At 37.6% G+C, this 24,668-nt stretch overlaps 1 protein-coding gene across 1 annotated transcript; it reads right to left on the bottom strand.

The window, feature by feature from the left end:
* Window positions 1–208: 208 nt before the first annotated feature.
* Window positions 209–23,994, bottom strand: LOC133546046 (heterogeneous nuclear ribonucleoprotein A0-like). Its single transcript, XM_061891867.1, has 3 exons — window positions 22,898–23,994; window positions 21,605–21,710; window positions 209–301 (listed from the first exon to the last, which is right to left on the bottom strand). Exon 1 carries the CDS (start codon window positions 23,929–23,931, stop codon window positions 23,023–23,025), a length of 909 nt encoding a protein of 302 aa, XP_061747851.1. The 5' UTR covers window positions 23,932–23,994; the 3' UTR covers window positions 209–301; window positions 21,605–21,710; window positions 22,898–23,022.
* Window positions 23,995–24,668: the final 674 nt, after the last annotated feature.

The raw sequence follows: 24,668 nt of genomic DNA, 5'->3' as shown, positions 1-24,668 counted from the left end.
TTTTATTGCTATATATTCCTTTTTTCAAGCACATTGCAGCTTTATATTTGATCTAAAAATACGGAACATTTCTGCCAATGCTGATCTACAATAGCCATTAATTTCACTCAACTATTGCCGATCCAACAATGTATTAATAGAGAACATAACACATGGAAAATATGCCGCAAGCAGCAACCCTGTGTAAATAACGGACGGAACAAAGATATTGTATTGAGAAATATTTATTTGCGTAACCCAAAACTTGACCAACGTTAACAGCTTCTGTTATGACGGTCAGATCTCCTTGAAAACCACAAACCTATAAAACGTGAGAAAAAACAAGTATGAAAAAAATAGTCAACTTAACCTGGCCATGATGAGATCTTTAAAACCAGTAAGCAGGTTTCTAATAGAAAATACTTCAGATTTACTAATATTACTGAAAATATACACAACATTTTTAATTAGTCAACATATATATTCTATTGCTGGGTTGCAATCATGTGGCCGAGACATGCACGGGTAACTTATGGACAGTAGTTGAAGGACACGACGCTGTTCGATTGTTGTTAAAGGGGAACATTATCACAATTTCAAAAGGGTTAAAAACAATAAAAATCCGTTCCCAGTGGTTTGTTGTATTTTTTGAAGTTTTGCCGGTCTCGGAATATCCCTAAATAAAGCTTTAAAGTGCCTTATTTTTGTCTCTCTGCGAAGACACTGTCCATGTCCCTGTGACGTCACACAGTGCTGCCAATGTAAACAAACAATGGGAATACCACAGCAAGATATAGTGACATTAGCTCGGATTCAAACTCGGATTTCAGCGACTTAAGCGATTCAACAGATTACGCATGTATGGAAACAGATGGTTGGAGTATGAAAGTATTGAAGAAGAAACTGAAGCTATTGAGCGAATAGTTATTGACGCTATTCATAGCCATAGCATGGCCGAATAGCTGCGTTAGCATCGCCGGTAAAATGTGCGAACCAAACGATCAGGACTTTAGCATCTTTTGACACTGGAGCAATTTAAGTCCGTCGATTGGTAAGTGTTTGTTTCGCATTAAATGTGGGTGGAAGGAAACGTAATATAGTTGCAAATGCATCTGCAGGTTATCCATACATCTCTGTGCCATGTCTGCTTTAGCACCGCCGGTAAATAGCATGTTAGCATCGATTAGCTGGCAGTCAACATCAACAAAACTCACCTTTGTGATTTCGTTGACTATCGTTGCAAATGCATCTGCAGGTTATCCATACATCTCTGTGCCATGTCTGCCTTAGCATCGCCGGTAAATAGCATATTAGCATCGATTAGCTGGCAGTCAACATCAACAAAACTCACCTTTGTGATTTCGTTGACTTTATCGTTGCAAATGCATCTGCAGGTTATCCATACATCTCTGTGCCATGTCTGTCTTAGCATCGCCGGTCAAATGTGGAGACACTCCGGCACATTCAATGGGGGTCTGGCGGCAGACACTTTGGCATCTTCTTGCCAGTGGTGCAACTTGAATCCCTCCCTGTTAGTGTTGTTACACCCTCCGACAACACACCCACGAGGCATGATGTCTCCAAGGTTCCAAAAAATAGTCAAAAAAACGGAAAATAACAGAGCTGAGACCCGGTGTTTGTCATGTGTTGAAAATGAAAATGGCGGGTGTGTTACCTCGGCAACGTCACATTCTGACGTCATCGCCTCCAGCGCGATAAACAGAAAGGCGTTTAATTCGCCAAAATTCACCCATTTAGAGTTCGGAAATTGGTTAAAAAAATACATGGTCTTTTTTCTGCACCATCAAGGTATATATTGACGCTTACATGGGTCTGCTGATAATGTTCCCCTTTAAGCAATTTGCTTATACAATCAAGAATATATATTTATATGTATACATAAAAACATATATACTTTAAGGTTGTCAAACAATTCAAATATTTAATCGCAATTGATCGCATTTCGTATATGGTTGACTCAAAATAAATCGCATTTATTCACAGATATCATTTTTCACCATTAAGTGTACACTTGACAGATAACGTTCAAGTTTTAACACAACGAATGGACAATTAATTTGCCTAATTACATGTGTTTAAAACATTAGGTTATTTTAAACATCTACACATGTTTTTATAGACAATAATTAAATAATTGCCTGCAGTGTGTTGGTGTCGTGCCAGATTTTGTATAAATCAATCAATCTTTACTTATATAGCCCTAACTCAGTGTCTCAAAGGGCTGCACAAGCCACAAAGACATCCTGGGCTCAGATCCCACATCAGGGCAAGGAAAAAACTCAACCCAATGGATAATACAGAGGATGTATTCCTGCTGGCCCTGCAATGAGGTGGGGACTTGTCTAGGGTGTACCCCGCCTTCCACCCGATTGTAGTTGAGATAGGCACCAGCACCCCCCGCGACCCCAAAAGGGAATAAGCGGTATAAAATGGACGGATGGATGTATTCCTGCTTTAGGACTATTTGCATTCATGAGAAGGAGCTACTGGGCTAATTAAGGCCCGGGGGCCACATGCGGCCTGTAAAAGGGGAACATTATCACCAAACCTATGTAAGCGTCAATATATATGCCTTGATGTTGCATAAAAAAGACCATTTATTTTTTTAACCCATTTCCAAACTCTAAATGGGCGAATTTTGGCAAATTAAACGTCTTTCTATTATTCACTCTCGGGACTTAGGTAGTCAATCCGCCATTTTCTCAAACACATTACAAACATTGAGTCAAATCAGCTGTTATTTTCTGTTTTTTCGACTGTTTTCCGTACCTTGGAGACATCATGCCTCGTCGGTGTGTTGTCGGAGGGTGTAACAACACGATCAGGGACGGATTCAAGTTGACTTAGGTGGAGTGTGCATCGATTAGCACGGCATGCTGATCGATGCTGACATGCTATTTAGGCTAGCTGTATGTACATATTGCATCGTTATGCCTCATTTGTAGCTATATTTGCATCCAGCCTTTCCCTCCACCCACATTTAATGCCAAACAAACACATAGCAATCGACGGGTTTAAGTTGCTCCAGTGTCAAAAGATCCGAAAGCCCCTCGTCTGCACATTTTACCGACAATGCTACGACAGACATGGCACAGAGATGTCTGGATACCCTGCGACATTCAAAGCAGATGCATTTCCAACGATAAAGTCAACGAAATCACAAAGGTGAGTTTTGTTGATGTTATTGACTTATGTGCTAATCGGACATATTTGGTCGCAGCATGACTGCCAGCTAATCAATGCTAACATGCTATTTAGGCTAGCTGTATGTACATTTGTAGCTATATTTGCATCCAGGCTTTCCCTCCACCCACATTTAATGCCAAACAAACACTTACCAATCGACAGATTTAAGTTGCTTCTGCACATTTTACCGGTGATGTTACGACAGACATGGCACAGAGATGTATGGATACCCTGCGACACTCAATCGTTGGTTAGAAGGCGATCGCCAAAGAGCTTCAATAGCTTCAGTTTCGTCTTCAATTTCGTTTTCGCTATCTGCCTCTATATTCCAACCATCCATTTGAATACATGCGTAATCTGTTGAATCGCCTAAGCCGCTGAAATCAAAGTCTAAATACGGGCTAATGTCGCTATATCTTGCTGTGCTATCCGCCATGTTGGCATCACTAAATGACGTCACAGGAAAATGGACGATGGATTTAAAGACAGCGAAAATCAAGCACTTTAAAGCCTTTTTTCGGGATATTCCATGATGGGTAAAATTTTGAAAAAGACTTCCAAAAATAAAATGAGCCACTGGGAACTTATTTTTATTGGTTTTAACCCTTCTGAAATTGTGATAATGTTCCCCTTTAAGCTTTTCAATCTGGCCCGCCGAACATTACCAAATATATTTTTTTTAGATCTATAAAATGGAAAGTGTGGCTGCCATTATGATGTGCAGTGACTTTTTTCTAATGACGAAGTCCTGAACTATACAAAGTATTTCAATGGTTGGAATCTGCATTTTTGCATGAAATACTATGGTTACTTTGGTCATCTAATTAGTTACTTTGGTCATCTAATTAGTTACTATGGTAATGTAAGTCACGGCAGCTCAGACGAGGCACCAAGCAGTGTGGGTGGGGAGCGTTTCCACAGTGTTTACAGAACTTGAAATGTGGGTGTCAGGGCCAGACACGGAAAGGGATTTTTCACAACGAAGTTCTTAGTGATATATCAGATGTATCAGTTTCTAGATGGGTTTATCTTTTTGCCCTTTTTTGTTCATATTTCGCTGTGTTTGTTGCGTTTCGCTTAATTATAAAATATGTGGATGGAGAGTGGGTGTGACATTCACACGTTGTCAATATTTAGTGTTTTATCCTTCATAGTTAATAATGTAACATTCTTTATTTCCATGTAAATTCTGGGTGTTCGCATTCATTCAGTAAGAAAATGTAAAATTCCATTCCGTTTTTTCTAAGGTGGTCTGTTACCGTTTTTTAGCTTTCATTATTGTGGGCAGTATATAGATATACTGCCCCCCCAGACACTTTTTTTAACTAAATTTGGGCTTCCGAAGTCAAAATAATTGCCCAGGCCTGGGCTACACCATGTTTACCTACTCACTGGTTAAAGTGTCCGCCCTGAGATCGGTAGGTTGGGAGTCATACCAATGACTATAACAAAATGGGACCCATTACTTCCCTGCTTGGCACTCAGCATCAAGGGTTGAAATTGGGGGTTAAATCACCATAAATGATTCCCGGGCGCGGCACCGCAGCTGCCCACTGCTCCCCTCACCTCCCAGGGGATGATCAAGGGTGATGGGTCAAATGCAGAGGACAAATTTCTCCACACCTAGTGTGTGTGTGTGTGACAATCATGGGTACTTTAACTTAACTGTAGATACCAGTTGCACCCAATAATAACACACAATGTGGATTGTGGGGCTCGGCCTCGCTGCTGCTCACTGCTCCCCTCACCTCCCAGGGGGTGAACAAGGGGATGGGTCAAATTTCACCACACCTAGTGTGTGTGTGTGTGACAATTATTGTTTACTTTACTTTTTTGTTATGATCATGCTTTGATTGTCGAAGATGTTTGGTCATATAATCTGTAATATTTCGACCTTCAAAAATGCTGCAGATATTCTGTGATATGTTGTCCAAGTCTATGTTCTTCATATTGCTGCATGGCAATATTTTAACCTTCTCTGTTTGTCAAATGTAATAATCTAATATCATTTTCAGTCTCCTTGAACATGTTATAAAATAATTAACAAAATATTTCAGCTAACCAAAAAAGTGGGTTTCCCATAGACCTCAACTGAGGTACAAGTCATTTTTTTTTTAGGTGCAAGTATCACAGAATTACAAAACATCTTCGACAAAGCATGATCGTATTGTTAAATATTTTTATTTCGTCAATGTAAAGTATAGCGCTTTTATTGTGAAGTCCGAAAAATGTGTGATTGTTTTGAGTGTCTTGATATCGAATCGACTGTTTGTAATTAAAAAAAAAAAAAGATCAATTTTGACTTCCTGCCAACTGTCTCATTTGTGTTGAGCTTTTATACCATTTTACTCATTCCATCACTATCTGTCTCATTTGTGTTGAGCTTTTATGCCATTTTACTCATTCATCACTATCTGTCTCATTTGTGTTGAGCTTTTATGCCATTTTACTCATTCCATCACTATCTGTCTCATTTGTGTTGAGCTTTTATGCCATTTTACTCATTCCATCACTATCTGTCTCATTTCTGTTGAGCTTTTACGCCATTTTACTCATTCCATCACTATCTGTCTCATTTGTGTTGAGCTTTTATGCCATTTTACTCATTCATCACTATCTGTCTCATTTGTGTTGAGCTTTTATGCCATTTTACTCATTCCATCACTGTCTCATTTCTGTTGAGCTTTTATGCCATTTTACTCATTCCATCACTGTCTCATTTCTGTTGAGCTTTTATGCCATTTTACTCATTACATCACTGTCTGTCTAATTTCTGTTGAGCTTTTATGCCATTTTACTCATTCCATCACAATCTAAATGTTATGTTACCACTGCTCCTTCACTGTAATTTCAAGACTGAAGTGAAGCGCCACCCCATCTACTGCAGTTACGTCGTCTTGGCGACAGCTTGCCATGGCTCTGAACCTGATATTTCCATAATGTGCCCTTTTCTCAGTCCATTTCTGCTCGATTGTGGCTCATCAGTAACAAGTGAAATGCAGGCAAGTGACCCCCGCTACAGCATGGCCTGCGAGTCAATAAGGACACGTGTGTTAAATGCCCGATAATTTTGTTTTAATGCTGTTATTAAAATGTATGGTTAATGCGTGGACTTTGACAGCCCTAATACATACACATATATACATATAAATACAAAAAGTTAAAAGTCAAGGCAAGTGTTGCTTTAAAGGAGAGCTCATATTTTGGGGCACCAAGGCAAAAATTTTCTTTCCGGGCAGGGGCTCTAAAGCATTGATGCCTTAATAGTGAAGTGAATTATATTTATATAGCGCTTTTCTCTAGTGACTCAAAGCGCTTTACATAGTGAAACCCAATATCTAAGTTACATTTAAACCAGTGTGGGTGGCACTGGGAGCAGGTGGGTAAAGTGTCTTGCCCAAGGACACAATGGCAGTGACTAGGATGGCGGAAGCGGGAATCGAACCTGCAACCCTCAAGTTGCTGGCACGGCCGCTCTACCAACCGAGCTATGCCGCCACTGCCAATACACACATATATACCCTATTTTTCGGATTATAAGTCAAAAAAAGTTTTTTTTTTTATAGTTTGGCCGGGGGTGCAACTTATACTCTGAAACGACTTCTGTGAAATTATTAATACATTATCGTAAAATATTTTTCTTATTCACGTAAGAGACATATCAGCAATCGTCACACACACGTCAACAAATAAAAATTTGGCGGGGGCCAGAAGAGCATTGTGAAAAAAAGATGCTACCTGCTACTACTTGCGTACCTATGAAAATTGATCATTTCAACATTGGCGGTAACTTATGAAAACTGAGAAGGGCTGAACAAAAATGGCGATTATGAGTGACAGATTGTTTGGTAAAGGTATAGCATGTTCTATATGTTGTAGTTGTTTGAATGACTCTTACCATGTTAGGTTAACATAGCAGGCACCTTGTCAGTTGGTTATTTAAGCCTCATTTAACGTACACTTATACAGTTGTTCACTAATCTTTATTTTACATTGCCTTTCAAATGTTCTTGGTGTTGGGTTTTATCAAATAAATTTCCCCAAAAAATGCGACTAATACTCCAGTGCGACTAATGTTTTTTTCATTCTTTATTATGCATTTTCGGCTGGTGCGACTTATACTCCGGAGTGACTTATGATCGGAAAAATACGGTGTATATATATATATATATATATATATATATATATATATATATAATATATATATATATATATATATATATATTAGGGGTGTAACGGTACACAAAAATTTCGGTTCGGTACGTACCTCGGTTTAGAGGTCACAGTTCGGTTCATTTTCGGTACAGTAAGAAAACAAAATATACATTTTTTGGGTTATTTATATACCAAAGTTGTAAACAATGGCTTGATCCTTTTAACATTGGGAACACTATAATAATTCTGCCCACGTTAATCCACATTAAACTGCCTCAAATTGTTGCTTAGATGAAATAAAATGACACAACTTTTCTTCTACATATAAAAAGTGCAACATTAAACAGTTTCAAGTCAACTCATCATGCTTAATTTATTACAGCAGTTGGGAAGCCTGTAGTTGTTTATTTTTATTATGTAAATGTTATATTTTTATCAACATGTGATAGCAGGGACCCTGCCATTCAAAACTAGGCTGCTACATTACTAATGATTCATGTAACTATAGCTGAAAATTCATCCCTGACCACATTACATTATTTTATACTTTATCAGAGACAGAAACTCTTCATTTAATATTATGTCCTTTTTTGCTGCTTCAACAATCTTCAATCAACACTGTCCATAACACACACGCGCACGCTCGCACACACACACCGCAAAATGAGTTAACGTTTCGCTAAAAACTAACTAGCCTTCACCTAAAGCCAGGACTGCGAGTGAGCTGAGCTTGTTTGTTTCTAGAAGGTCAACAAGCTCATAGTGATGTTTAGAAAGTAGTTGACTTGGAATATAATTTGGGGAGAGTGCGTTGCTCCCCTGCGAAAGACCTATCTGCTCGACATTGACACTGAAGCCCTGACGACATTGCTCTGAATACGCATTGCTGATTGGCTTTGTATGTAACCAATCAGATGGTTGTGTGGGCGGGACAATGCTGGGTGCTGTGTACAGACAGAGGCAGAACGGAGCGGAGCAGCTTGTTAAGACTTTAGCATTTACGTGTTGAACTCGTTCGGTATTCGTCCGCACCGAACCGAAATCCCCGCACCGAAACAGTTCAATACAAATACACGCACAGTTACACCCCTAATTATATATATATATATATATATATATATATATATAATGTTGAAAGATGGGACTTGATGGCCATAAGAAGTAACTGCACTTTTTGTCCTTATAAAACTAGTGATCATGTATGAGATCGAGGGCTGCCAATTATGACCAAAGTAATAATTAAGATTAGTGTTATCAATATTGCAATCATGATTACTGATTGTTAGATAAAGTCGTGTTTGAATGTGAACGTAATACCATCATGTCATCTGTAATGTCTAATAAAATGACTATAAACATTATCCATATATCTAAGGATTTTTTTTTTTTTAATTCTTTAAAATCCAATTGTCAGCTTTTTGTCAGTACATGATACCTTTAGCTCTATTTTTACATTTTGATAGAGTAAATAATAATACAAATAACATATAAATGGTTTTTGAAGTAATACCTTTGTGACATGAAAAAAAAACACGTACTCTAAAAAACAAAACCTGGTGTTTACTTTTGGATATAAATAAAAACACAATACAGTTTGGCTAATGAAGATAAAGTCAATTAAACAAGCTTTGTTGTTCTCCAAGGCCTCCTATCAGTACAACAGTCTGGCCAACAAAAGTAAAGAGTTACACCTTTCACATCAAATACACAATCTTTACAGCCTGCGTTCAATTTCCATGAGAGTACAAAACATTTTAGCTAGTATTGATGTTATTTGAACACTGATACAGTTTGCAGTTAAATAAAAGACAAATGTTATGATCATGATCAAATGTTATCATCAAAAACAAACTAAAGACTTTATAAACAAGTTGTGACATCGTTCACGGCACATGGCCTGCTGCATGTTTCCTCACATCATTAACTCTCAGTCACAGCATCTATGGACGCTGTATTGAGCAACATCAAATAGTTTTCTCCTTCACTATTTACTTCTAGTGTGGCTTGTGACAAGTGTCTGTGTCCAATATTGTCCACACCTCGCTCCATCTAAAGACAGCAGTGCGCTCTTAAAAGCACGGCGGGAAGCGAGGGAAAACGACGTTAAACCAAGCGTTTGGCTCCGTTTACTCGGACGGGAAAATCTCGGGAGTAAAGTCTTTGTCGTTGGTCCGCTATTACTATCAAGCCAAACAACGCTAGTGCGCATGTGCATGACTTTGTATTGTCTGAAAAGCATTAACAAAAAATGTTTTCTCGATAATTAAAAAATTCATAAATGTGTTACTAACCGTCTGGAATTTTATCTCAAATTATCATTATACATTTTACTGTTACATCCCTAGTCCATTAACAAGTAAAAAGTAATGGGCGGTCACAGGATGTTCTGGCCACTCACGGTCCATTTTTTAGGGCATTACAGAAAATGACGAGGGCAGTTGCCGTGGTTAAAGTTGAGCCCTGTATTTATTTATATATATATATATATATACATATATATATATATATATTTATATATATATATATATATATATATTTATATATATATATACACATACATACATACACACATATATATATACACATTTATACACGTATATATACACACATATACATGTATGTGTACTTTATATATATATATGTATCTACATTGTGTGTGTATATATACATATATACACACACACACACGTGTATGTATATATGTACACACCCATATATACACATTCATATATTCATTATATATATATATGTGTATGTATATATGTGTATAAATATATACACGTATATATATACGCGTGTATATATACGCATATATATATATATATATATATATATATATATATATATATATACACACACACACACACACACACACACACACACACACACACACACACAAGGGGTGTGGGAAAAAATCAATTCGAATATGTTGTGCGATTTAGAATTGATTCTCATTTTTCAAAAAAAGCAATTTTTTTTTTTTTAATCAATCCAACAAAACAATGCACAGCAATACCATAACAATGCAATCCAATTCCAAAACCTGACCCAGCAACACTCAGAACTGCAATAAACAGAGCAATTGAGAGGAGACACAAACACCACACAGAACAAACCAAAAGTAGTGAAACAAAAATGAATATTACCAACAACAGTATCAATATTAGTTATAATTTCAGCATAGCAGTGATTAAAAATCCCTCATTGACATTATCATTAGACACTTATAAAAATAAAAAAAAGAACAATAGTGTCACAGTGGCTTACACTTGCATCGCATCTCGATTGATAAGCTTGACAACACACTGTGTCCAATGTTTTCACAAAGATAAAATAAGTCAGATTTTTGGTTCATTTAATAGTTAAAAATAATCTACAATATTGCAATCAGTTGATAAAACATTGTCCGTTCCAATTATAAAAGCTTTTTTTTTTTTAAATGTACTACTCTGCTAGCATTTCAGCAAACTGGGGTAGATCCTGCTGAAATCCTATGTATTGAATGAATACAGAATCGTTTTGAATCGGAAAAATAGTTTTTGAAGTGAGAATCGCGTTGAATCGAAAAAAAAAAATCGATTCATAATCGAATCGCGACCCCAAGAATAGATATTGAATCGAATCGTGGGACACCCAAAGATTCGCAGCCCCAATATATACTGACTGTGTATATAATATACACACACGCACATATATAATAGCAGTGGTCCACAACTTTAATGTAGGCATTATATTCAGGGGCCGGCTTTCCACTTGTGCCAGATAAGTGCATGAAAAGTACAACCCACTGTAACACTGAATTAGTGGGAGCTCTGGTCTTGTTTTTTTTGCAATGAAGTCAGCCTTTGGCTACTATCTGTCATATTTATATGTTCATTCATGTACATTGTATCATGTTACAACAAACATGAAGAGTTTTATTGTACATCTATAAACAAGCTTATTGCTGTGTCCAGTATCGCAGAAAATGGAGTCGTTCATAATTTCATTTTTCTCTGCGGCTGGGTAGCAAACACGTCACTGACCAGTATCGGTGGTTGAGGACCTCTGTGTAAATATAATTTATTTTATTATGGATCATTGTGATTTCACCAAATGAAACCTTGTGTGTTGGACACATTAAATCCTTTTTGTCCACAAGTGACAACAACAAAAAAAATGGTCTCATTAAAGACTTTATTTGACTTGTTCTGTATTGTTGTATTTGTGTAGGGGCTCGACACTTGGCAAAATGACCACCGATTGCATTTCCTGTATATCAGGTATGTTGTTTTTGTTTCACTGCCATTTTGATATCTACGTGAGGTGCTCGACATTTGTCAAAGTATATATTGACTTCACCTATTGTGTGTCCTGTACATCGTCACATGCATCGAAAAAGTAGGGTGCAGCTGAGCAGCAATCCCGGTGTTGCTTGTGTTTTATTAAGTGTTCACACACAACACGTAAGAAAACAACACCAGTTACTAATATATAAGGGCCGCGAATCTTTGGGTGTCCCACGATTCGATTCAATATCGATTATTTTCGATTCATTCTTGATTTAAAAACAAAATTTTTCCGATTCACAACGATTCTGTATTCATTCAATCCATAGGATTTCAGCAGGATCTACCCCAGTCTGCTGACGTCCAGAGTAGATTTTTTTTTTCAAAAGCTTTTAAAATTGTAAAGGACAATGTTTTATCAACTGATTGCAATAATGTAAATTTGTTTTAACTATTAAACGAACCAAAAATATGACTTATTTTATCTTTGTGAAAACATTGGACACAGTGTGTTGTCCAGCTTATGAGATGCCATGCAAGTGTAAGCCACTGTGACACTATTGTTCTTTTTAATTTTTATTAATGTCTAATGATAATGTCAATGAGGGATTTTTAATCACTGCTATGCGGAAATTATAACTAATATTGATACTGTTTTTGATGATATTCATTTTTGTTTCACTACTTTTGGTTTGTTCTGTGTTGTGTTTGTGTCTCCTCTCAATTGCTCTGTTTATTGCAGTTCTGAGTGTTGCTGGGTCAGGTTTGGTTTTGGAATTGGGCTGCATTGTTATGGTATTGTTGTGTAGTGATTTGTTGGATTGATAAAAAAAAATTAAAAGATTGTTTTTTAAATGAGAATCAATTCTGAATCGCATAACATGAGAATCGCGATTCGTATTCGAATCAATTTTTTCCCCACACCACTAATATATATTATACATATGTATACATACATAAATATATATATATGGGGACGGCGTGGCGCAGTGGCCGTGCGCAACCCGAGGGTCCCTGGTTCAAATCCCACCTCGTCACGTCCGTTGTGTCCTGAGCAAGACACTTCACCCTTGCTCCTGATGGGTGCTGGTTGGCGCCTTGCATGGCAGCTCCCTCCATCAGTGTGTGAATGTGTGTGTGAATGGGTAAATGTGGAAGTAGTGTCAAAAGCGCTTTGAGTACCTTGAAGGTAGAAAAGCGCTATACAAGTACAACCCATTTATATATACATATACATACATATATATATATACATACATATATATATATACATACATATATGCACACGTAAATATATATTTATATACACAGTATATACATATATACATACACACATATATACATATGTATATAATACATAAATATACATACACACATATATATATATACACATTATATACATACACATGTATATAATACGTATATATACATATGTATATATGTGTATGTGTGTCTATCTGTGTTGGCCCTGCGATGAGGTGGCGACTGCTCCAGGGTGTACCCCGCCTTCCACCCGATTGTAGCTGATAGGCGCCAGCGCCCCCCGCGACCCCAAAAGGGAATAAGCGGTAGGAAATGGATGGATACACACACACAAATACACATACATATATATACACATACATATATATATACATATATATATATACACATATATATATATATACATATATATATATACACATACATATATATATACATATATATATATATACACATACATACATATATATATATACACATACATATATATATATACACATACATACATATATACATATATATATATACACATACATACATATATACATATATATATATATACACATACATACATATATATATATATATATATATATATAAATATATACTGTATGTGTGTATATATATATATATATATATATATATATACACACACATACAGTATATATTTATATATATATACATTGACAACATTTTCAGTATTTCAGCTCTGTACAACACCACAATGGATTTGACATTTGAGGGTATTTACATCCAAATCAGGTAAACGGTGTTGTAATCACAACACATTTGTGCCTTCCACCTTTTAAGGGCCCAAAAGTAATTGGACAATTGGCTACTCAGCTGTCCCATGGTCAGGTGTGTGTTATTCCCTTTTTTTCCCATTTATTTCATTTACAAAGAGCAGATAAAAGGCCTAAATGTCATTTCAAGTGTAGTATATTCATTGGAATCTGGGGAGGTCATTTCTCAATATGAAGTCCAAAGAGCTGTCACATCAATGAAGCAAGCCATCATTAGGCTGAAAAATCAAAAACAAAGCCATCAGAGAGACAGCAAAAACATGAGGTGTGGTCAAAACTGTTTTGGTACATTCTTAAAAAGAGAGAACGCACTGCTGAGCTCAGCAACACCAAGAGACATGGAAGACCACGGAAAACAAATGTGGTGGATGACAGACAAATAAATAATTTCCCTCTTCACAAGAGTTGGCCACATCAAGAAAACTCCCCAGGAGGTTGGTGTATCTGTGTCCAAGTCAACAATTAAGAGAAGACTTCAGAAACAAGGTGCAAACCCTTGGTGAGCCTCAAAAACAGGAAGGCCAGATAAGAGTATGCCAAGAAACATCTATGAGAGCCTGTGCAGTTCTGGAACATCTTATTGACGGATGAGACAAAGATCAACTTGTAGCAGAATGATGGAAAGAGAAGAGTATGGAGAAGGGAAATAACTGCTGGTGTTCCAAAAGCATACCACCTCATCAGTGAAGTGTGGTGGTGGTAATGTAATGGTGTGGGCATGCATCTTATATTGAATGATGACGTGAGAGCTGACAAAAGCAGCAGAATGAATTCTGGAGTGTTTAGGGCAATATTATCTGCTCATATTCAGCTAAATGCTTCAAAACTCATTGGACGGCGCTTCACAATGCAGATGGACAATGACCCGAAGCAGACTTTGAAAGCAACCCAAGAGTTTTTTAAGGCAAAGAAGTGGAATGGTCTGCAATAGTCGAGTCAATCACCTGACCTCAATCCAATTGAGCATGCATTTCACTTGCTGAAGACAAAACTGAAGGTAAATTGCCCAAAGAACAAGCAAAAAGTGAAGACGGCTGCAGCAGAGGCCCGGCAGAGCATCACCAGGGACCAAAGCCAGCGTCTGGTGATGTCTGGGAGTTCTACACTTCAGGCTGTCATTGACTGCAAAGGACTTGCAACAAAGTAATAAAAAGTGACAATGTAATTTATGATGTTAGTTTGTCCAATTACTTTTGGGCCCTTAAAAGGTGGAAGGCACAAATAAAATGTGTTGTGATTACACCATTCACCTGATTTGGATGTAAATACTCTCACATTAAAGCTCAAAGTCTGCACTTAAAGCACATTTTGATTGTTTCATTTCAAATCCATTGTGGTTTTGTACAGAGATGGAATACTGAAAATTGTGTCGATGTCCAAATATTTATGGACCTAACTATGTGTGTGTGTGTGTATATATATGTATACTGAAGGTCTTATATATAATATATATATATATATATGTGTGTGTATATATGCCATCTTATACAGACCGGCCCCCAAACATTTTTTTTTCCATATGTACCCCCCAACCCCTCGTTGAGTCAAAATAATTACATATAATGACATAAATGCATTATATATATATATATATATATATACATACATACATATAAATATATAAAACACATATACATACACACACATACATACATATAAATTAGGAGTGTGGGGGAAAAAAATCAATTTGAATACGTTGTGCGATTAAGAATCGATTTTTTTTTTAATCAATCCAACAAACCACTACACAGCAATACCATAACAATGCAATCCAATTCCAAAACCAAACCTGACCCAGCAACACTCAGAACTGCAATAAACAGAGCAATTGAGGAGACACAAACACCACACAGAACAAACCAAAAGTAGTGAAACAAAAATGAATATTATCAACAACAGTATCAATATTAGTTATAATTTCAGCATAGCAGTGATTAAAAATCCCTCATTGACATTATCATTAGATATTTATAAAAATAAAAAAAAAGAACAATAGTGTCACAGTGGCTTACACTTGCATGGCATCTCATAAGCTGGACAACACACTGTGTCCAATGTTTTCACAAAGATAAAATAAGTCATATTTTTGGTTATTTTATTAGTTAAAACAAATTTACATTATTGCAATCACTTGTTAAAACATTGTCCTTTACAATTATAAAAGCTTTTTTTTTTATATTTACTACTCTGCTAGCATTTCAGCAGACTGGGGTAGATCCTGCTGAAATACTATGTATTGAATGAATACAGAATCGTTTTGAATCGAAAAAATATCGTTTTTTAATAGAGAATCGCGTTGAATCAGAAAAAAATCAATATATATATATATATATATATATATATTTATATATATTAGGAATGCAAGTCTTTGGGTGTCCCACGATTCGATTCAATATCGATTCTTGGGGTCGCGATTCAATTCAAAATAGATTGTTTTCCCAATTTAAAAATGATTCTGTATTCATTCAATACATAGGATTTCAGCAGGATCTACCCCAGTCTGCTGACATGCTAGCAGAGTAGTAGATTTTTAAAAAAAAAAGCTTTTATAATTGTGAAGGACAACGTTTTATCAACTGATTGCAATAATTTAAATTTGTTTTGAAAATTAAACAAAACCAAAAATATGACTTATTGTATCTTTGTGAAAACATTGGACACAGTGTGTTGTCCAGCTTATGAGATGCCATGCAAGTGTAAGCCACTGTGACACTATTGTTCTTTTTTTTAATGTCTAATGATAATGTCAATGAGGGATTTTTAATCACTGCTATGCTGAAGATATAACTAATATTGATACTGTTGATAATCATTTTTTATTTGTTCTGTGTGGTATTTGTGTCTCCTCTCAATTGCTCTGTTTATTGCAGTTCTGAGTGTTGCTGGCTCAGGTTTGGTTTTGGCATTGGATTGCATTGTTATGGTATTGCTGTGTAGTGGTTTGTTGGATTGATTTAAAAAAATATCCATCCATCCATCCATCATCTTCCGCTTATCCGAGGTCGGGTCGCGGGGGCAGCAGCCTAAGCAGGGAAGCCCAGACTTCCCTATCTCCAGCCACTTCGTCTAGCTTTAAAAAAATAAAATTTTTAAAATCGATTTTCCAAAATGAGATTAGTTTCTAAATCGCACAACGTGAGAATCGCGATTCAAATTCGAATCGATTTTTTCCCACGCCCCTAATATATAAATTATATATATATGCACATACATATATCATACACACATATATATATATATATATACACACACACACACACACACATATATACATATGTATATATATATATACACACACATATATACATATGTATATATATATATATATATATATATATATATATATATATATATATACATACATACATATTATATATACCCACATGCACATATCCCGACACCAGTGTTTCAGGCTGGCTGCTCTGCTAACCCCGCCCGTGCTACCTGGTGCCTTGTCTGCATTGAGCTGCTGTGACGTAGCTTACCGTAATAACCCCAAGAATCACTCACAAGCGCAGATTCCAACCACTGAACAACAGATCATAATGGCGGCTATAATTTCCATCAAAAGATTGCTGGGAAACGTCCAGTGGGCCAAATCTTAGCCACATTTAGCTTTAGTCTGAGTCATGGAGTTGCTCTATCGCACACCTAATAACTTTGCTCGATCAATAATTCAGTTTAAATTAACCTTTATTTGTACCTCAATGTACGATTACGTAGCTTGCATGATGTCCCAGCAATGTTTATATTCTGACAATATTTAGCATTAAGGATAACAATATGTTGCCATGGGATGTGCAGCCTTATCAGATTTCATTCACTTTACCAGGGCTTTCTTAAAAGGGCACTTTTTTTATTCATCTTCCTGTCATTCCCAATTCCTATGCAGGAAAACAGGTATCGTTATGCATTTATATGAATCGCTGCTGTATTGACATTTGTCGGTGAGCTGCTGACGCCTGCAAGTTGGTGAAAGTAAATTCTACATTATAAATCATGCCTGTCCTGGATAGTAGAATGCTGCAACCAAAAACCGGCCTGTGTGTTAGCATTCAACTAAAGGCGAATATAAGAGTTTGAATTTATTTTTTAACGTGAAGCAGTTATTTAATCCTACCCTTTTCCTTTACTAGGCAGTTGTTAGCACTTTGGTTCCCCATAAGTAATAATAAATAATTGGTGAAGTTATATTTCATATGATGAGATGAGTAAGATTATCTTGAAAACGGATGAACTACATTCAGAATAGTTACAATGGTTCATCTTTGTAAACACTAAGTTTGAAGAGTTTCTTGAAGAGCATCATATTAGTCCATTTGATTTATTTGCTTAACCCATTCCATTATTAATTCCACATACTGATACACTGAAGGTCTTAAGTGTTGTACGTGCATACAAACGTTTGGAAAATTACATTTTTCTATAAGACAACATTTCTCTTTTGTTGAGAAGAATTGTTGTATATTCTTGGGTAGCAGATTATGGTTTGCTTTGTGTATAATTTTTGCAAATTCTGTTGTGGAATTTCAGTTCGGTATATTTTATTCAATGAATAAAGGGTTTTTATGTTCTCTATATTAAACATTATGTATTATTCTAACTGATCTTTTTTGGAACACTGTTAACTAAGTGCATTTTTTATTTGCCCATATTTCTACACAATAAATGGGAACACTAGCGAGCAGTAGAATATATGGAGTCATTTAGCGAGATCATCCCATTAGCCCGATGCCTGTCAGACCTTGTACAGTAAATGCCTTATTTTCATGGTTTATAAATCTTTAGCATTTCGCACCAGAAAATGCTTCATGTTGGTTTGTTTAGCAAACAGCTTTTAAAACTTGCAGCTCATCCAACTTACATTCTGGATCATCATTTGCCCCACTCATGAAGTCTGCCATTAATGGTGGTAGTTGCTGGAAAAAACAACGTTGCGATGCATCTTTGACAGTGATTCTCAAACTTTTTTCGCAAAGTTCCACTTCAGGAAAAAGTAGTCCCTTCTAGCACTAACCATTACAATCATACATATGGTAGCGTAGTAGGCCTAGGAATTCATTAAGAACTGGGCATATATATATATATTTTTTAAATACATTTAGCCACTGTGGCATTGCAGTTCAAATAGTAACATTGTTTAAATGTAGGGACATAAACACTACATTCAAGTGATTCTTTGACGTATCACTAATGGTAGTTTGAGAATCACTGGTAAATGAAATTAAAGTACCCGTAAAATGTTTCAATATATCCATTCAATGAGATCCAATTGTATTCACAATCCGCAAAATGTTAAAATACCGCTTAATCATCACAAATTGCCAAATTTCAGACAACCATTTTGAAAATTTCGATCCGAATGTCTGACAATTTCCATTTGATTCGGAGTCGGATGACGTTCCAATGGGGACCCTTCTTCACTCTGACCGTATCAGATTAGCTAGACAGGAAATACACAAGAATTACAAAGATGTGCTGTCCATCAGTCACAATCTCTAAGACATGAACACTTTTTCCTTTTTAATTAATTGTTAATGGTAAAAATCGGGACAAGCGGTAGGAAATGGATGGATTAAAAAGTCAATGGGGACCATCAAACAATATTGTGACCTGAATAACCAAACATTGGCAATATAAACGCAAACGCAGACTGTCTTAGCGGTGTATTGCTAACATGCCGCTAACGATCCCACTGCTGTTGTACTGTGAGCTCGCCGATGTCCTGTTGCTGCGTTGCGTCTCGTCAGTTATTGTAGACCACAAACAATGCCTCTCATTTGGATAAAAAGAGGATTTAGCCATAAAGCTCATCTGCGACATTTTATTTATACCCCGAGATGTAGACAAAGACAACCAAAGCTGGTGTCTGGAGGCAGCAATTTTCCTTGTAACCATTCATGGGATTATGATTATTACTTTAATCGGGAAGATTTTAACATCCCTTCAGATATCGTAGTGCACTAAGCTACCATTTTAGGTTTGTATTTCATTTTTAGCATGATGATATGTAGTGTTTCACTAAAGTTGGAACCATTTAGAACAGTGATGTCCAAAGTGCGGCACTGGGGCCATTTGCGGCTCGCGAGTAATTTTTTTTTAACGGCTCTAAGCACATTCTTAGAATACGATTAAAAAATTAAACACAAAAAGTGGTATAACAGAGTAAACAAGTGAAATGTGACAATAATTTGTTGCAATGGTTACTCTAACACAAAGCTGCCATTCAGGCCATTAACTGAAAAAAATGTATTAATCAAAATCAATGTCACATTAAATATTCCCCTTTGAGATATTTTTAGGGGAAAATGTTGCATATTTTGTGTTTGCCATTTAAAAAACTAAAGTTGCTTTTTCTAAATAAGGGCATAATAAGAACAAACAAAAAACAAACTAATTTGTGCAAATTTTTTTTTGTCATTGCAAAAAAAATTTATTGAAATCAATGGTGTTATGTGTTGACATTAAAGCTCAATTATTCTATAATCTCAAATATTCCACTTTAAAATTCTATTGGGGGAAACTATTGCATATTTTGAGGTTTTTATTCCATTACAAAACAGGGTTTACTTTGACAAAAAGGGCATACAACTTAAATCTTTGAAAATGTTGATTTTGAGATTCAAACCTTGAATAACAATACAAAATGACACATTTTAAATAATTTTTTGACCAAAATCCTTTGGGGTCCCTGGTATAAAGCCTGAGTGGAGGCCTAAATGTATATTTTTACACTTGTATTGGTTTTTGAAATAAAAACATATCAAAATGGCCCCCGCTTGCATTGATTCTTCAGTGTGCGGCCCTCGGTGGAAAGTTTGGACACCCCTGATTTAGAACAAAGCTCTGAAAACCGACTCACCCTTATGTTCCGGATCAAAAATAAGGTTCTGGCTCACCATTTTTTCAAAGAGTTAATCGTTTTCGGCTGTCAATAGGCATAACTTGCATAGTTCATGGGGAGGGAATATGTGGTCCCAGAACACATGATGACCCGCTCATTATTTCTCTAAATAGCTCAGGAATCTGATGTAAATATTTATGTCACATTTACTCACAAACTGCACGTATTTTGGTATTATAAATCAGATATCGCGTCAGTACAGAGACTTATTTTTCCAATTCTACTGGCACTTTAAAATGTTTACTTTATGGATGGGCCGGTTACAAACTGCACGTAAATAAAAAGTCAAGGCTTCCGGAATGTTTTAGAGCACTGTATAGGCAGACCAGAGTGATTCTTACCAGCTCTGTATATTTTTGTATTGATTTAGTTAGAATACAGTAAGGACAGAAAAACATGTGTATGTGTGCTTTATATAGGGATTTTGAACAATAGGCAAAATTACCTGTGCGAAGTTCCTCAAATGTTAACATTGCACCACACATGCCATACAAACGCTTATGTGGATGCTTCTTAAATCTACAGGCTTTTAATAGTTTTATTTTCAAGTCACTGCAAACTGGATCGCGTTGCCTCGGTTCCACTCGACGAGTGTGGATAGTTTAACACAGCAGCAGAATTTATTTTACTTTTCAACAATCCTTAAATGAACTCTCTTATGATGGGATTGATTTTACCAAATCACTTCAACGATATTCCCAGGCGAAAATGACGAATGTTTAAAGAGATTGTTTACAGTATGTGGTCACTTGGCGGCTTATACGGATTCACATTTTCCCACCATGCGCTTCCCTCAAAGGCCAATACAACCTGCTGTGACATCACTTGCAGCCCAGCAATACAAAAATAATAGTTGGTTAAGTCAAAAGAAAATAAGTGCCTAACATATTATTGGTTAACCACTACAAACAAAAAGGTACACTGATATCAGAAGTATGTTTATTTATGATAGCCATTTCTGGTCTCTCAAGATGACCTCATCTAGAAGCCAAATGGGACCGGTCCTGAGTGAAAAGGGACTTCACCTGAGGGGAGAAGACAACCACCTTCCGAGTCCACCCCGGCAGACAAGCACCCGCACACACCATCACCATCAGGGTGCCGCTGTCTCGCACAGGTTACCATAGCAACCTGGAGGAAATGGAAGACAAAGCATGTGAGATTGTGCAATAATCAACATTTCCAACATGGAGACTACAGAAAGCAAACACTTTTTCCAATAATTAATCTTAATGGTGGAACATTTGAATCCCCTCCACCAAAGTTATTAAGAACCGAATTTAAGTGCCAACCCCTACCCCCAATAGTTTAGTCAAAAATTAGCTATGAGGTAAAATAAGATAATCCATACATGGTTGACCAACACAGAGTAAAGACAGGTTGATTTACATACCTAGTTGGCTGGATGCGGATATCCTAAAGAGATATTTCAGACTCCTATCACAATCGACCCCAGGTAATCAACAGGGTCCTGATGTAGCCTACAAACAAACTGCTACGGCTATTTTGGCTGGGATAGCCTACTGGAATACGAGTAAGAACACCTAAATGTAGGAATAATCAAAGGAATAAGCAAAGATAAGACGTGTCCACATAAATAGGATTCAGGTGTGCTAGAGAAAGAGGATTAAAATATATAAAAAAAATCACAGTTTGCAATAAAAACAAGGTCAAACCCTAGGTAGCCTACATGCATTGGCTGTGGGCCGACATCTGCAACCTTTGCACCCACCTGACTTTAAAGGCAATAAAGCTTTGGGAAAGAAGGCTTGGAACTACAAGCTGACCTGTGGATAAACTTGAGGAATAAGTAAGTAAAACTAAGCTATGTGGTGTAAGGTTTTATTTAAAAAAGGAACATACAGATGTATATTGAAACAGTAATAAGGAGCTCATGAACAGAGTACAAAGCATACATATATGAATGGCTACAGGTGAAGAGTAAAACAAGTTGAAACTGTAGCTGCAACTCAGGCTAAGCGAGATGATTTGGGGGAAAAGATGGAATGAAACTTTGGTGTTCCATCCATCTCTACTTAGGGGGCGAATAATCCAATAAGGGGACGCCTCTTGACAATAACCACACAATCACCGCTAATACTAAACATTTTTTTTGTCCAAGGAAAACAAGCATGTAATTAAAATGTAAATATTAAGAAAACAACCCTTTAACAATGGGTGAACGCAAATAAAAAAAATATATCTAAATGTCAACTACACGCTGGGGGGGAAATTGTACATAAATTTATTGAATATTAAGTGTCCTAGTTGCTTGTTTTTAACTTTAAACAGGCTTTTGCGGGAAGTGACCTTCCTACCTGTTCGGGGCTGTGAGGTCTTCATTATGCTTACGGGGTCAGCCAGACAGACGACCCCTTAGTGAGTTACTTTTGACGTCCAAATCCTGGTAGTAGTCGGCAGAGATGGGGAGGGGGCTGGTCATCTAGTAGGTGTAGCCGCCCCTCGGGTAGCCGCCGCCGCCGCCTCCTCCCCGGGTGTAGGGAGCCGGGTTCCTCTGCCCTCCAAAGGGACCTCCTTTCATGGGCCCGTAGCCAGACGACTGTTGGCCGTAGCTGCTGCCAAAGTCGTTGTAGCCGTTTCCGCCACCATAGTTGCTTCCCTGGTCTCCGTAGCCACCACCATAGCCTCCGCCGTAGCCGCCTCCGCCATAGCCGCCGCTACCATAGCCGCCGCCGCCATTTCCGTAGTTGTAGTTTCCGCCATAGTCTCTTCCGCCGAAGCCATTTTGATTTCCCCGCATGCCGCGGCCTCTGCCGCCTCCTCTCGGCGCCATGCCGCCTCTCCCGCCCGCGGCTTGCATCTCCTGCTTGGTCAGGGCCTTCTTCACCTCCACTTTGTGTCCATTTATGGTGTGGAACTTAATCACCACGGCTTTGTCGGCGGAATCGTTGTCGTTGAAGTAGACGAAGCCGAAGCCTCGCTTCTTGCCGGTGTCCTTGGCGGAGATGACTTCGGACTTCTCGATTTGACCATACTGGCCGAAATAGTCGTTCAGGTGCTCCTCTTCGATGTCGTCTTTCAGCCCGCCGACGAAGATCTTCTTCACCTTGGCGAGGGCTTCGGGCCTGCCGGCGTCCTCCCGCGACATGGCGCGCTTGACTTCCACCGAGTTGCCGTCGACGTTGTGCGGCCTAGCGCACATGGCCGCGTCCGCCTCCTCGGGTGTCGAGTAGGTGACGAAGCCGAAGCAGCGTGACCTCTGGAGCTGCTTGTTCACCACCACGACGCAGTCGGTGAGCATGCCGTACTGCTCGAAGTGCTTACGCAGGCCATCGTCGTCGGTGTCCACGTTGAGGCCTCCAACAAAGAGCTTGCAGAGCTGGTCGGACATCTTTGAGTCGGATGAGTGTGACAAAGACGGAAAGCTCGCTCAAAATGGTGGACGTACCAGTCACGCAGTTCTATTTATACAGAACGCGCGTGACGTCACAGTTAGACACGCCTTTTCCGGTCCATTTCAAAAAAACATGAACGGCGTCTTTTAAAAAATGTTAAAAGAGAACCTTTATGACGAAATAAAACTTTAAACTATTGCCGTTATTCTTCATAACGTCACATTGGGACGTTCTTGGAAGACATCTTTTTATCTTTGTTTGATTCAGCATTTTTTTCTTTCAAGCGTGTTGGCGCACATTGCGATGAAAGAATATGCGGCGGCCATTTTGAGATATTGCTTTTCGAAACCACCTCGATGTTGGGGAAAGATGCTTCCGCGGATCCAAAGGAGTCTCCGTCTTTTTAATGTGTTAAACAGGTCAGATCAATCGGAATAAGAATCCGACATACTTTATTAAACCCCGAGGGGAAATTAAAATGTTCAGCACAATCCCATTCAAGATCAGACAAACATTACAGGGAGACAGAACAGGATCGCTGACGGGTCTGCCAACTTCTGGCGACCCTTACAAAAAAAGGTGAGATATAGGTAAACAAGTGGGGAGGGAAGAGGAGAAAAAAGTAAGATCAAAATAAAATTAAAAAAATAGTCTAAGCCTGGACTCCTGGAGAGGGGGTCCACACTGAGGCCAAGGGGAAAAAAAACTCATAGCCATAACACACACATGTAAG

The sequence above is a fragment of the Nerophis ophidion genome, linkage group LG29, assembly GCF_033978795.1.
Source record: "Nerophis ophidion isolate RoL-2023_Sa linkage group LG29, RoL_Noph_v1.0, whole genome shotgun sequence".
Taxonomy (NCBI): Eukaryota; Metazoa; Chordata; class Actinopteri; order Syngnathiformes; family Syngnathidae; genus Nerophis; species Nerophis ophidion.
The sequence above is the reverse complement of the archived record's forward strand: the minus strand, read 5'-3'. Positions and strand labels throughout refer to the sequence as shown.